The 15,050-nt window shown below is 36.6% G+C and overlaps 2 protein-coding genes across 2 annotated transcripts in view; both read left to right on the top strand.

Annotated features, from left to right (window-relative positions):
* The window catches only part of LOC106100358 (longitudinals lacking protein, isoforms H/M/V-like), a 2,852-nt gene extending 2,148 nt beyond the window's left edge, over positions 1-704 (top strand). The window contains exon 3 of the mRNA XM_013279185.1: positions 600-704. Within this exon, the coding sequence (XP_013134639.1) occupies positions 600-704 (105 nt within the window). The remainder of the gene's footprint in view (positions 1-599) is intronic.
* A 2,559-nt stretch (positions 705-3,263) lies between these two features.
* LOC106100733 (sterol regulatory element-binding protein 1) lies at positions 3,264-14,886 on the top strand. Its single transcript, XM_013279739.1, has 16 exons — positions 3,264-3,449; positions 3,520-4,119; positions 4,218-4,492; positions 4,768-4,998; positions 5,395-5,587; positions 5,710-5,897; positions 6,472-6,647; positions 7,446-7,682; positions 8,112-8,310; positions 8,779-8,914; positions 9,377-9,527; positions 10,632-10,731; positions 11,220-11,297; positions 12,251-12,406; positions 12,959-13,094; positions 13,456-14,886. Exons 1-16 carry the CDS (start codon positions 3,386-3,388, stop codon positions 13,671-13,673), a joined length of 3,138 nt encoding a protein of 1,045 aa, XP_013135193.1. The 5' UTR covers positions 3,264-3,385; the 3' UTR covers positions 13,674-14,886.
* Positions 14,887-15,050: the final 164 nt, after the last annotated feature.

The following is a 15,050-nucleotide window of genomic DNA, read 5'->3' as shown; positions in this document are numbered from 1 at the left end:
CGCCACGCACGCCACCGCCCGACGAAGACCACGTCGAGGACCTCTCGGTTGCGCGACGCAGAGACACTGATCCCCCGGCCGGGGTAATAGTGCCGCCTCGCAATTTTGCGCTCGACTGCAGCAGCGAAAGAGATTGAATCGCCGCTAAAGTCGTTTGCGAACATTCGAAAAGACTGACTTAGGCGTACAAAGTTAGAGTAAGCACCGACCGCTAGGCTGCCGCCGGGCGCTCCGGCCGGGCGATTGCAATGGGCCCCGCGGCCACTTATATTCTACCTCTCTTCTATTCTATTTATTTCTAAACGTCATCAAAGCAGTCGACGAAATAAAATTTCCGTCAGACAGCGTGGCGTATCTTTTGTGATTTTGTTTGTTTATTTTCTTCTCTTTTGGTTTTTTTTTTATGTTTTATAACATTTACGTCTTTGTTAATGGGTTAGCGATTAGGTTAGCTTTAATTAGCGAGTAAGTTTGTCATAATCGAAGCTAGGACCGGGAAGGGCGCGGTGGGGCGGGCAGCGCCGGCCGCGCCGAGACGCCTCACCGGCCCTACCGACGTGTTATCGTGCAATTGTTGTCCGCGACTGTGATGTTTATAGACTGAAACGCCGCCATTACCTCACGTTCGCTGCAGATTAGCTCTAGTCGGAGCACCGTGCGGTGCCACTGCGACGTCTTCGTGGCGTCACGGCGCACCGTGCTAAGTGCGCGCTCATACAACTACAACAAGCGACGTATTTATAATACCTAACTAATAATTCCTAACGTTGTGGTTTAAGATTAATAGTAATTGTTTGCGATTTGCCATAATTGTTCATTGTTGATGCCTAGTTGTATTCACGTTGTCGTCGATTGATTTGCACTCGCACGAACTTTCTTATTAGAGTTAGCGTGTTTAATCACTAAGTAGGTGTGGATGCTCAATATTTTAACATAATTTAAATGACTAATAATTTTAATGAAAAGATAACTTGATATTTTTCACTCGTGAAAACCTTTATACGTAATAATTAATTTAGAGATTTTACGCAATCAATGTTTTAAAATTATAAAAAATAACTTAATGCACATCTCCAACCTTAACTGTAGATTACAGTGCGATAACTAGACGTATATTATATTTTGAAAATATGTTATAACTGCTATAAAATAAATTTACATTTATGTTAATCATTTGATAATATGTTTAAGTTAATTGTATTATATTATTCTTACTTATTATTTTGGTAATTGATTGGAAGACTGATTTGTTACTGTAGTCTAGTTTGAAAATGCCATAGATACGAGTTAGTATTTACTTATGTGTATGTATAAGTTGGTCGGGTGTTGGGCAGACGCTACACCGCGGAGATGCGACGTAGTACCGTGCCTTCGTTTAGAGACGTGTTATGGACATTCCAAAAGATGCACTGTACTCACTTTCAATGTATAAAATCTTATTAGAACAGAGTACAAGTCTCCTGTAGGAAAGTACATCGCATGTATTCGATACACATGAATGAATTTTGTTACGCTCATGTTTGTCCAGTCATAATATACCTCAATGTTTTGTTAACTAACTCAGATGTTATGTGATTTTTAATACCTATTTTGTGCCTATAAATATAATATTAAGTATGATGTTATGCACTTAGAGTTCATTTTAGTTGTGAATGCAAAATATCTTATGTATTTTTAAGTAGTTGGCTATGTATGTTTACAATTAGTTAAAATTAAAGCGAGTTTGTTTATCTCGTAACTACATATTATAATAAGAACTCTATATTTACAGATAATATAATGTTACATATATAAATTAAACGTTTAATATCTTATTCGTTGTTTTGATTTTTTGACGTACTTTCTAATAGGAGTAATTAGAAATTAGGCATTTATTAATAAACCTGAGGTTTCCGATATGACGCTCACAAAAACGCATGTTTTCAAAAACAATCAAGCCGTTTACATTATAATAAATTTACCAACGAAATTGAGTAATTTCCAAGAGGATTTCTGTAGGGCAAAAAGACCGAGGTCCAATTCATATTAACTTTGTCACAATGACATACATCAAGAAAATAATGGCATAGGGTGTGTGACTGATATTAAAGCTATATTTCAATGAAATTGTATCTTTACTAAAAATATTAGATATGTAATAAAGAATGTGGATAATTTTTAGCTACACAATGTAGTTCTTATTGTTGAAGTAAATTTGCTAGTAAACAATGACTAGGCGCTGACATATACGTGTTCCAAATTGAACTAAATAACTGTTATAAACAATTTTTACAAAGAATAATTAAAACTTAAGGTCGTCAACTATTTTCAATAAAATGGTTTTGGAAAAAAATAGTATCAAACATAGAACAAATCGGTATTCAAAAGTAAAAAGATCGCCTTCTATAGAAAGTGACATTACTTTTCTAACAAGAATATACCTACATACATTTATTTGAAACAGGACTTGCTGTTTTAGCGGTAATTAATAACATTGTTAGAAACATTACTACTGATTTTTAATGGATGGGTCAAGGATCTAAACTTTTCTTATTTATATTTTAGCTTATATTCTTGACTCAGGTATATACCTACCTAGGTAAGGAGGTATATACCTTTGTTTACTAGATACTACACTTACCTTTATTTATTGCCGGCAATGTATACTTGTATACTTACAAAAATAAAAAAATAAAAAAAAAATATACCGACGAATTGAATACCTCCTTCTTTTGGGAAGTCGGTCAAAAACATCATAAGTAATGTCTTGGTGTAAAGTTTTGTCTCCGTATAAAATACTTCCAGTGCATAGAATATTATAAAATAATAAACATACCGTGATCACAATTTTAAATGATGTATGTGAAGAAATTTATATTCCTATAAGTTTCAATCGTTTCAACATTTACATTGTAGACACCCTTAAAATCAGTAAAACAGACACACAAAATTAAATTTTATTTCCCGTAAAAACGAATGAACGTCACATCACACTGAGCTTCCAGAATATATATAAGAGCCATCTATGATGGATTTATTGCACTAACTTTTGGTTTGTTCAAATTAAGATGAGAATTCTAAAACTCCAAAAGAGCAAAATATTTAATTTTAACAAAAAGTATTGACTTGAATTAATGACCAAAGTGAAAAATGGTAATAAAATGTTACAAAATAAATTGTAATTGGTTTTTATCATTGTGTTTCTTCGTAACATTGCTAAAATATTGTTGATGAATCATGAATGAGTGCGTAAGAATCACACCACTTCAACCTTGCTTTTGATTGGCGAATTCATTTCTGTCAAAATATCTTAAAGTCCCAAACGTAAACAAGGTATAAAATTGTAGTTTTCTGGAATGTTGCGATAAATAGAAAAAATCAATTTAGTATTCAAAAATAAATTAAAATGGACCAGGAACTACTTCTTACTAACGATGTCTTCAATGCAGATGATATAACTGAATTAGAAGGTAATTTATTTTCTTCACTAAAAAAATCTTTAAAATCAACGAATATGATGTAACTATTGCATGTTTTCAGATTTTCTTAATGGGTACGATGGGGATTTTATGTCTAAATTAGAAGAAGAACTATCATTGGTGGACAATAGTCCGAGTTTAGATTGGTGTCTTGAAAACGCAAAAGTTGAAACAAAACCGCAGCAAATTCTTCAACCTAAACATAATGGGAACCCATTAGTTTCTCAATACTCACAAACTAGTAAACCTTCACATAATGTTCCACAACCAAAGAGTAGTCCAATACTGGGTGTATACAGTAGAGATGTAGCACCATTACCTGATGTGACACAGCATGGCCAGACGAAAATCACTGCACAGCAACCAATGGTTATTCAACAAGTTGTTCAAAGTCCTGTATATGTGAACATTACTAGAGCAAATTTACAACAATTTCCCGATGGCAGAACATCATTTGTTCCTATCGATGGAAGTACACAACTGACTCAAGCAAGTAAAACCAATCAACCTAATCAACCACTTTTGTTACCGAGCAATGCAAAGACTGTGACACCATTTATTCTGAACACTCAAGATCCAAGTTACTCACCAGTTATTTTGAGATCTAATATAATAAATCCAGAAACACAAACACTGATGTACACTAGTGAACCAATTCAAGGTAAGTTGAGTTACAATACTTTGCTATAATTTATAATATCTTAAGTGTATAATTATAATAAAAATGAGTGGAAACTATTTTTTCTTGTTTTGTTTCAGCCACCACTCAAAGCATTCTGACCAATACAAATTCTGCTACTGAAAGTAGACCCATACATACATTCTTTGCAAGTAATAACACTCCTACGGTTTTGACTGGGATCCCCGTAGTTCTTGATGGAGATAAAATTGCATTGAACCAGGCAAATTTAGGTGTACCAAAAGTTAAAGAGGTGAAGAGAAGTGCGCATAATGCTATTGAAAGAAGATATCGAACTAGTATTAATGATAGGATTGTTGAATTGAAGAATATGTTGGTTGGGGAAGATGCAAAGGTACAATTTTATTTCATTGAAATTAAATCTATAGTAATATTATGAAGAGGAAAGATTTGTGTTTTTGCATGTATTGAAATAACTAAAAAACTACTGAACCGATTTCAATAATTATAGACCCATTAAAAAGCTACATTACCAGTCAGTGACAGAGGAAACGTTTTTTTACTATTTTTTAATTTAATGTGGATGAAAGTGGCCAATTTATAGATAAATTGTAGATAATATTATACAAATATCACATCCATAATTAAGTTACAAATTCATTATTTCAGTTGAACAAATCTGCAATATTAAGAAAGACAATAGAATACATTAAGTATCTACAAAATCAGAATACCAGGTTGAAATCAGAGAATACAGCGTTAAAATTGGCTTGTCAGAAGTCTGGTGTTAAGGAACCAGTTTTGGAAGGAGCGTATACTCCACCGCATAGTGATATTTCCTCACCTTACCAATCGCCGCATTCAGTTGACAGTGATTCACCATCTTCACCAGAATTCAAGGTACCTATTTATATTTTTATGTGTTATTTTGTGACTGTATAGATAGAATTTCACTTTAAATCACATTTATGAAGTTGCATTATTATTTTCAATAAAAAGGTTGGGTGTTTTCCACCGATCTAGCGATCCATGAAAATAGAATTTTTTACCTACAAGTCGATTGATTGTATAGATTCTATCAGGCCAATGGGTAAGAAATCCTCTTGGTTAACCCAATTAATGGACAAATTGGCACGACTAAACACGGAAACACTTAAAAGATTTCACAATAAATACAATGTTTTGCAGGGCTATGCCTTAGAAAAACTATTAAAAATAACTGTTATTTTTGTTAACATGCTTAACGCTATGTAAAAAATTATATTTTACAAGCATGTTATTTATTACCATTTTCAGGTTGAGGACAAATATTCTAAAGTGGTTATCGGAATGGGTGACCACTCTCGGCTAGCACTTTGTGCATTTATGGTTGGTTTGATTGCTTTTAATCCATTCAGCGCCTTCTTCGGAGCTTTTATGTTTGAATCAACATCAACTGTCTATTCAACTAGAATCGATCAGAGAAGAATATTGTCAGATGAAAATTTTGGTAAGTAATCTTTTATGATTGAACTTTGATTATAGTTGTAATTTAGAAAATGAAAGGAAAAGTTGTTAACTCATTGATACAATAAAAGATTATTCTAACTTCTTTTATTTCTTATATTTCAGGATCTGTTGGAACATCCTGGGGTCCATGGTTTTTTAATAACTTCTTCATATATTTACTGAACTTTGCGGTACTTGCACTGTGCCTCATAAAGTTGTTGGTATATGGAGATTCTGTACCGAAATCGCAGTCGAAAGAAGCCGGTCTCTTTTACAAACATAAACATCAAGCGGATAATTATTTAAAGAAGGTAAAGTTACTGATATTATCATTATTTTATATTTTGGTAGTACCCAAAGTATTTTTAATGCTTGTATTGAGAGTTATATAGAGTTGCCAAACACATTTAAGAAATAAATAGAGGAGACATAGTGAACAAAAATTTTTGATCGGTAACTAGTATACACAGTGTATTAAAATTGTGTTTGCTATCCAGACTTATTGGAGTTATAAAGGCATCAAAAAATACAGACCATGACAACGTATATTTATTATTAATTTATTTATTTATGTACAAACACATTTTACATGAATTAAATACATACGATAAACAAATCTTTCCTCTTTATACTATTAGCATAGATTGAAGCATACAAGTATTTAGGAATTAATCTTACCATTAAATGCATGACTTTTTGTTTTTAAATACCCTAAATTGAAACGGGTTGTAAATTGAACATAGATCAAGGTAAATATTAAGAAAAAAATTCTTTTAAATACTCTATCGAGTGTGGAACAGAAGACTGATGTATAAATTCATCATCATGCATTTAAGGGTTAATGTTAAATGAGTATAATTTGATGTGGTCTATATTGTAACTTAGGGTGACTTAAGTAAGTGTCGCGCGGAGCTGCACGCGGCGCTGAGCGTGTGCGGGCGCAGCGTGCAGGCGGGCGCGCGCGCCTCCGCGCTGGCCGCCGCCGCGCTGCGCCAGCTGCTGCAGCGTCTGCCGCTCGCCGCCTGCCTCGCCGCGCGCGCCGGCGACCTCTGGACTGACAGGTTAACACCACAGCTGACTAAACATTATCATCATCATCACCATCATCATCATCATTATCGTCCTAATCCTACTTCCGTAGGGTCGGCGCAACAGGCTTTTGTCCTTCACGTAACTCTATCATACGTCATCTCAGCCGCCGACTAAACATACCTTGAATAACAATGTACAGTCAGCTGCATCAATTTGAACTGGTTAACAAAGTTCTTTAATCTTGTAGCCTTAGGTTTTAGATGTTCGTGTCCATTTGACGTTAACATTTTTTAACATTTAAGGGACTAAAGTATAAAGGCTTTTCAAATTTTGTAAATGTATATAGGTTTATACAACTGACTGTACAAGAGAAGAAGAATAATGCAAATTAGACTCCCTAGAACCTGCTAGACCAATTTCCGTATTCCGCTTCTTTTTATTATAATAACGGTATAGGAAAAACCATTAGAATTGGCCTCCAGTAGACACATATCCACAAAATTCGAAATTATTACGACTTATCGCCTACATGCGGTCGTTATTCCACCGATGGAGCGTACCGTCCTACAGCAACTAACGCTGCGGTCTGTATATTACTCCAACATACTGTACGTTACTTCAAATACCAATGTTTACTGAATAAATTGTGATAATCTTCTTATTTGACATTTGTTATTAAAAAAAAAATCATTTGTAAATGCTGTGTACACCTGTCATTTGTGTGTTCTTCTGCTTTTTTGTTTTTCTTTGTCTATAGTATACTTAATTTGGTTGTGAATTTTAATCATGCAGTACGTTATGAATAAATAAATAAATTGTAATTGCAGCCCCGCGAGGCGCGCGACCCGGCACTGGGCGGCGGAGGTGGCCAGCGTGTCCAACCGGCTGGCGCAGCTGGAGATCCTGTCCAGTCACCGCGGCCGCAGCGAGCGCGTGCTGCTGGCGCTGCAGGCCATCAACCTGGCCGAGGTCGCCGGCAACAGGCACCTCATGTCCGACACCTACGTCACCGCAGCACTCGTCTTTAAGGACTACGTGCCTAAGATCGGCAATTGGTTGTGCGGGTGAGTTTCTGAACTATATAAGAACGTTTTAATAGGAAATTAAAAACCTATCCATGTATTACTTAATCTTAAATCTTGAATTTTTACTCTAAAATGTCAATATCAGTGTCATGAATTACATGTGGTTTATATTGTCAAGAGAAATAGGAAGATTTAATATCATTTCTTTATCTAATTGAAGAAATATCTACATAGGAGTACAAATCGTTTTATTTAAGTACTAGCTGTTGCTTGCGACTTCGTCCATGTGAAATTTAACAATATAGCCTATGTTTCTCGCAGGTAAATTCCTTTCTAACGACGAAACAATTTTTTAAATCGGCCCAGTAGTAAAATTGCGTAAATCAAATACATTCCGAAATACATTTTTTTCCTCTTTATAATACTAGTATAGAATAGTATAGATGAAGGCATGTTTCCCTGTGTCAGCTACTACCTGCGGCAGTGCGGGTGGTGCACTGCGGACGCGCAGTCGCAGACGCCGGTGCGGCTGCGCTGGGCGGGCAGCGCGCGCGGCCAGCAGTTCCTGCGCACGCGCCGCTGGAGCTACGAGCGCGCGCCGCACGCGCCGCACGCGCTGCTCTCCCGCCTGCACAGCCCTGCCGACCCCCTCGCATACGCCATGCGGGTTAGTGCTACAACTACATTACTACCAAACACATTTAACAAATATGTAAACTAGATATAGGGAACAATATTTTTTCACCGGTAACTTCTTTGAAAAGTACTATGTTAGTAGTGAAGTTTAGTTCGCCACCTCACGTCCTTGTATAGACATGTTTTACAAAAATATCACAACATACAAATATGTTCTAGTTTCGCCAATTGGTCGTTTAGGATATCAATAAATAGCGTTAGAGAGAATGATGTGAAAAATATCTCAAGTGAAGTGATAACTATGGTTCCTCTAAATAATGAAATTACTAAATACACCAGAAGGCGTTTTGTTTGTACAAATTAAGACTATATTTCCTTTGACATATTGTGACGTCGTATGTCACAAATGTAAGATCAAATATTTTTTGTTGTTGAAAAGTACGTATTTTTGACATAATTAAGTGACAGTGACTTGTTAAAACGTATTTTATGTGTGCAGGCGTACCACGTGGAGGTGCTGCAGCAGAGCCTGCAGATGCTGCTGAGTGCGGACGAGCGCAGCAGCACGCGCGATGTGCTTGACCTGCTCAAGCTCATCCTGGACGACGTGTCCACCGACGCGCCACAACACACCGGTCTCTACCACTCATATTTACTTCAACATCACTATTTGCTTCAACATATCGATGTATAAATGTGCCAAATCGCAATTTGATATATCATGAGTTGGCTAACGAGGTGAATCAGCGAAAATGGCGAAACAACTGCTATCCATAGACATCTACAATTACAGATGCGCTTCCTAACCTCATCGACAGACGCACTTAAAGAGAATATTTTGACTTTCTATACGTCTTTTGCAATGTCAAAGCCACATTCCGATCCCATCCTTCCCTTGTAAGATAAGGGTGGAAAGGGAAAATAACTAAAATTAGGCCTCCGGAACACACGGCAGTCTGTCTTCTGTGCGGGTGCGAATATATTAAAGCGGAGTTTCCTGTTAAAAGTGGAAGCTCTAGACCCATTAAACGTTACGATATACTTTAGTAAGAAACATCCATCCATCCAAATGTACAATATGAAGTTGGCGGGGGCAGGGTGCTGGGACCCGGTGATGGAGTGGTGGGCGAGCGTGGTGGGCGTGGCGGCGGCGTGGCTGCTGGGCGGGGCGGCGCGCGCGGCGCAGCTCGCGCACCGCCTGCACGCGCTGCCCGAACACCTCGCGCTCTGCGAGGACCCTCTGCCCAGGTCACTACACAATTATACATTTCACAACAACAAAACCTATCAAGTAAAGAGCCTCGTTGTCCGGACGTTAAAATGTAACTTCCGTGTACAGTATAAAACCCTCACGACACAGGCCTGGCCTATTGTGCGGGTCTTAGTATTCTCGAAAAGCGATTTGAGAAGTAACAGATAATGTATGATGCGACAAAGTAGGTTGTTATACCTTTGTAATAAATTAAATTGTACATTTTTCGCATCATTTCATTGAAATGCTTTTATTTTAGGTCTTGCTTTCGCCCGCGATTCCGTCCGCGCGGGATTCTTGTTTGTGTGTGTGTGAAATGTGCTGTTCCAGACTATATCTATATCTAGAGGATAGTCTGGAGGATCTGGAGGAGGAGGAGGATAGTCTGGAATGTGCTGTTCCAGACTATCCTCTAGATATAGAGGATAGTCTGGAACAGCACATTTCTCGCCTTATTTCACCAAGATCCGTTCAGCCGTTCAGGCTTGAAACTCTTACCTTCTTTAATAAAGTTATCTTCTTGTCGATGGAGCAACATCCAGTTCTCCCTCTCTTGTGTGTCCTCTTGTACTTGTTTTTTTAAAAAAAAACTAATTGTAAACGCTAAAATTCACAGTAATGTAAAATAGTGAATCTAGGATTTTTTTCGGGAAAAATACTTGATTATCTTACGCGTAGATTGTATTGCGGGGGTATGAATACATAAATAAAAAATACTTTTTGGAATTAGAGAGTATAACACTGTAATAAAGTAAGAAAAAAACTTTAATATAAATAAAATTATGTACCTCATCGTTCCTCCGCATTCAGATTTTTTTATTGGTAAAATCCGCGTAAATTCTATTCCGTCACACATCGCCGGAGTACTGTTAATATCTATCGAAGAAAATATTACTATCGTCATTTTAGTGAACAATCGATTGTCTCGCATCGGAATTCGAAAATAAAACGAATGATCTAATAATCAGTCAGCCCGTTGAATGGATGCGCTTCTCACAGGCGGAGTTAGAATTTCTAGTTGGATATTGTTTTATAAACAGTCGCATAGTTTATAGGTTTGGTTATTATAACTATTGTGTTAAGTAATAACAATGTGTCAGGGCGCTGCACGCCGCGTACAAAAGCCGGCGCGGCCTGCTCAGCCTCGCGCACTGCCCACATGACCGCCAGCGGGAGACCACCGCGCACACCATCCTCAAGGTGCCTTGCTTTTATTACTAACGTTTAATACTCCATTTTATTATATTTTTTTATCTATATAGTGTGATTAATGTGATTTTTTCTACTGTGGATACTTTTAATTCATAGATTTAAAGATTTAATTTATGATTTTGTTCTAGTGTTTTAACATTTTTAACCTCATTATTTTATAAATTGTGTAATTAAATTTATTAATTTGTATTAGTATGAATTAAATGAGTTTATTATAAAAATGTGTAAATCTACGGTGAACTTGGAAACTTGTTATAAATCAAACACAAGATAATTTAAAAAATATATTTTTATTCTGTCAATTTATATTAGGTTCTCCTTTTTGAAGGATGTACAAAATAATTGAACTTGTACTTGGTCTTGTAAGTTAACACTTTAAGCGCCACCTACTGGAGTTTAATATTAAAATGGTAGTGGCAGTGTGTGTGTTAATTACTCCATAATTTAACCTTTATCTTTTTAATTATTGTGTATAGATGTGTGATATTGCTGGAGCCCGACTAGCGGACTCGTTGGCGTATTATTGCTGTAGAAAACCAACGCAACTTATGATGGTAAGATAAAATTCCATATATTTTTATTTATTTAGTCTCGATATTTGTATGAAAAATTGGTATATAATAAGCATTACAATTTTTTATGTTAAAAAATATTGCTAGAATTACTGATTTTTTCATTTTATTTCGCTTTTTTTTTAATTTGCCGATTTATTTTTATTTTGACAGCTTTTTTTAATGTAGCTTCGCTGAAGACGTTTGTTTTGGAGGCGGCTGTTGACTATTGCGGGAGTGCATTGTAGTTGCATTGCACTTGTTACCGTTTTTGTGCAATATTACTACAAGGCAATTCTCGCTTTAGTTGCTTTCATCGTTTTGGTTCCTTATTTTGCTGCAAGTTATGTTGATTTTATTATCTTTATGTTATTGTTTTATTGCAATGTTTTTATTTTATAACTGTTACTACTATTGCCTACAGACATCTTAATTTCTTATTTGAAACGCCATTTACTCCACATATGAAGAGAATTAAAAAGAAAATTAGGTGTAAAAAAATTATGTCCAACATTTACTGCCAGTTTTAAAATTCTAGGACACCTCGATCATAGCAATGGTCATCTAGGAATTTTTTATTAGATTTTTGCAACGGCATACTGTGCGTTAACACAAACGTGGAAATGAGAAATGTATTTATCTATTACAAATTTTTGTGCTAGATGTGAAAGCGTTGAAGACAAATTTCTTAGAGAATCTAAACTAATATAATATTATGAAGAGGAAAGATTTGTATTTTTGAAATTTTGTATTTACAAATATTGTTTTAAATTATTTAAACTTTCGTGAGAAATTTTATAATTCACCACCCGTACTTACTCACGTCATATTTTTTCCGACACTGGAAAAAAGTACGACGTGAGTAAACCGTAAAATAATTAATAATATTTTAATTTGACGGGTAAGAAGTGGAGCCCCAGCCGGTACAGAGATGTGTATGAAGTGTGTGCCGGCAGCTGCTGCAGGTGCTGTGCTGCGACTGGGTGCTGGAGGTGCGCGCGGGCGTGTGGGAGGCGCGCGAGGGCGCGGCGGGCGCGCCGGCGCCGCACGCGCAGCTGCAGGCCTTCCAGCGCGACCTGCACTCGCTGAGGCGGCTGTCGCAGACCTTGCCGGTCAGTGTCACCTCTGTACTAGTTTTCATATTTAACTTTAGTCCCTTTTCCTGCCCACCCTTTTTTAATACGAAAATGATGGTAAGGGAACGTGGATTTGACGGTGCAGGAAACGAATAGGAAGGAATATCTTCTTTATGTGCGTCTCCTCCTCCGTTGATCAATAGTAGACGACGCATCCGCTATTGCGAATATTTATGAGAAGCGGTCGCTTCGCCATTTCGGCGGATTCAAGTGGCCGCTTGCTACTTCTCATTTGATATAAAAAAATAGTTTAATATCAGTCGTATCGGTGAATGAAAATAAACATCTTAAGAACCTCTCGATAAACAGTTCAATTAAAAATTTGCAGTGTCCGTATGTATAGTCGAAAAAAAAAATGGCTGGGCCGATTTTAGCAGATCTTTCACTCGACGACCACTTTTTCTTTAAATTCCGCGCTAAGAAATTTGCGGACGACGAGTCGAAATAATAAATATGTAAAATTCACTACATAGAAAGTAGAAAATAAAGAGAAACGTGTGTATGTATTATGTTGTGCGCGTGACGCAGTGGGTGACGTCGCGCGTGCTGCTGCAGTCGGCGGTGTGCCGCATGATGGCGGGCGCGGCGCCGCGCCGCACGCAGCTGCTGCTGGACGGCTCTCTGCGCCCGCGCTTCAACCGCTCCTCCATCATATGCGGGAAAGGTACATCATACATACTAATCTTACTAATATAAATCAAAAAGTTTGGATGGATGGATGTTTGTAACGAAGTATCTCCGAAACGGTCCGAAAAGTCGGGAAGACCACATGGACAACTTACAAAATTTTATTTGTAATTCCACACAGACGGATTCGTGGGTATTTTTGTAAATATCCAGAAAACGGCTCCACGGATCTCGTTGAAATCTGATACAGATGTAGAACATAATCTGAAAGAACACATAAGCACCTAATAAAGTTTTTTCAAACATTCTTCAGTCTTACTAAGCGTTAATTTAAATTCTAAGCATTTAAAAAAAAAAAAATTTCTTTAAGCCCCTCATTTGATGTAATACTGTTGCAGAGCGCGCGCTGGAAGGCGGCAGCGGGGAGGGCGAGCGCGCAGTAGCTCTGTACATGGCGTGCAAGCACCTGCCTGCTGGCGTGCTGGCGGCGCCAGGCGAGCGCGCTGGCATGCTGGCGCAGGCCGCCGCCGGGCTGGCGCGAGTCGGCCACCGCAGCCGGCTGCCGCACTGCTACCACCTCATGAAGTCACTCGGCACGCTGCCCGCTGCACATTAACACGCACATTTTAACTTAAGTCAGTAATTGGACTCGGAATCATAATCTGCACGTGTCAATACGAGATATGGTTCTCATGTTAGATGACATTTTTTCCCCCTATAAAACACACACGTAATTGACTTGTGAAATGTGTCTCCGATTCTGTCGGCATTTAACACATTTATTATATAATTTATTGAATGTAACCGGTTTAAAAATGTACATTCTGTGATTAATAGGCATAAGTGTAATTAATATGGTAGAAGCCTTTTGAGGTTATATTGTAGGGAGTAACTTAATTGGTAATTACGATCAGCAAAAATGAATAAAATGCTGAGTGCAATAATCATATTTTTAATTAGTCTAAAGACTCATATGTTTATAGTACTTTAACATACGTTCCTCTTACTAACACGTCTCGAGTCCTAATGACATTTCTTTTCTCCTCGACAACTGACACGCGTCGTCGAGGTTTTCGCCTGCCAGATACATCGCCACAAGTCCAAACGTCCTTTTGCATATGTACTTGATATGAAAAAAAAAAACTTGGATATAGTGTCTTTAAAAAATGACCTCACTTTATCCCCCTCCATGTTTTGCTGAACAGTAATGGTAAAGTAATTATTAAGTATATTTTAACTTTTAATATAAAAGTAGCATATTCGTTATGTATATGGATTTTGCATGATAAAATATAAAAACCTTGGGTCGGTGGACGCTTCAATTGTATTTGTTTAAATCTATCTATGATATAATGTTCTTTGTAGTAGTTGTATATTTTCTCTGAATATGGTGAAGTCTTTATATTCCTGGTCACTATAATGTCAAAGTTTTATAATAACTCTAAGTAAGTGCCTTATATCTGCGATTTCAAATACCTATGATAGAAATATTTTAGCACATAAACAATTTGTATCTTATATAAAGTACTAATAGAAATTTACTCATTTTAAAAATGTCATTTACAAATCATTTTGAAGATTTACTCAGAGAAAATAGATTTTTTTAATAGATCTTTAGATTATATCAGCAGAAACAATTTGTTTTTAGTAAATGACCTGGTCATCACATGTTAATATTATAGCTTAAGTTATTTACGTCAAACATATGTTTTTATTATTAAAATTGTATTTATAATTATCCATGTAATTCCGAACATATGTAATTATCATAACCTAATGCAATTTAAATATTATCATTGTCGAATCAAATCGTGACATGTTATTTATAAAATAAGCAATAATAAAATTATTTTACTAAACATGATCTTGTATTACTTTACGTTTCAACATTTCATCGTAATAAAAGAACGGGTTTATGAAAGGTTTTGTATAACTCGAGTAAAGGCATTTTTCACATGTTTTGCGATTAAAAAAAAATTAAAGCTTAAAAGTT

Source organism: Papilio polytes, unplaced genomic scaffold (genome assembly GCF_000836215.1).
Source record: "Papilio polytes unplaced genomic scaffold, Ppol_1.0 DF824047.1, whole genome shotgun sequence".
NCBI classification, from domain to species: Eukaryota; Metazoa; Arthropoda; class Insecta; order Lepidoptera; family Papilionidae; genus Papilio; species Papilio polytes.
This window is presented reverse-complemented; position numbering and strand designations above follow the sequence as displayed.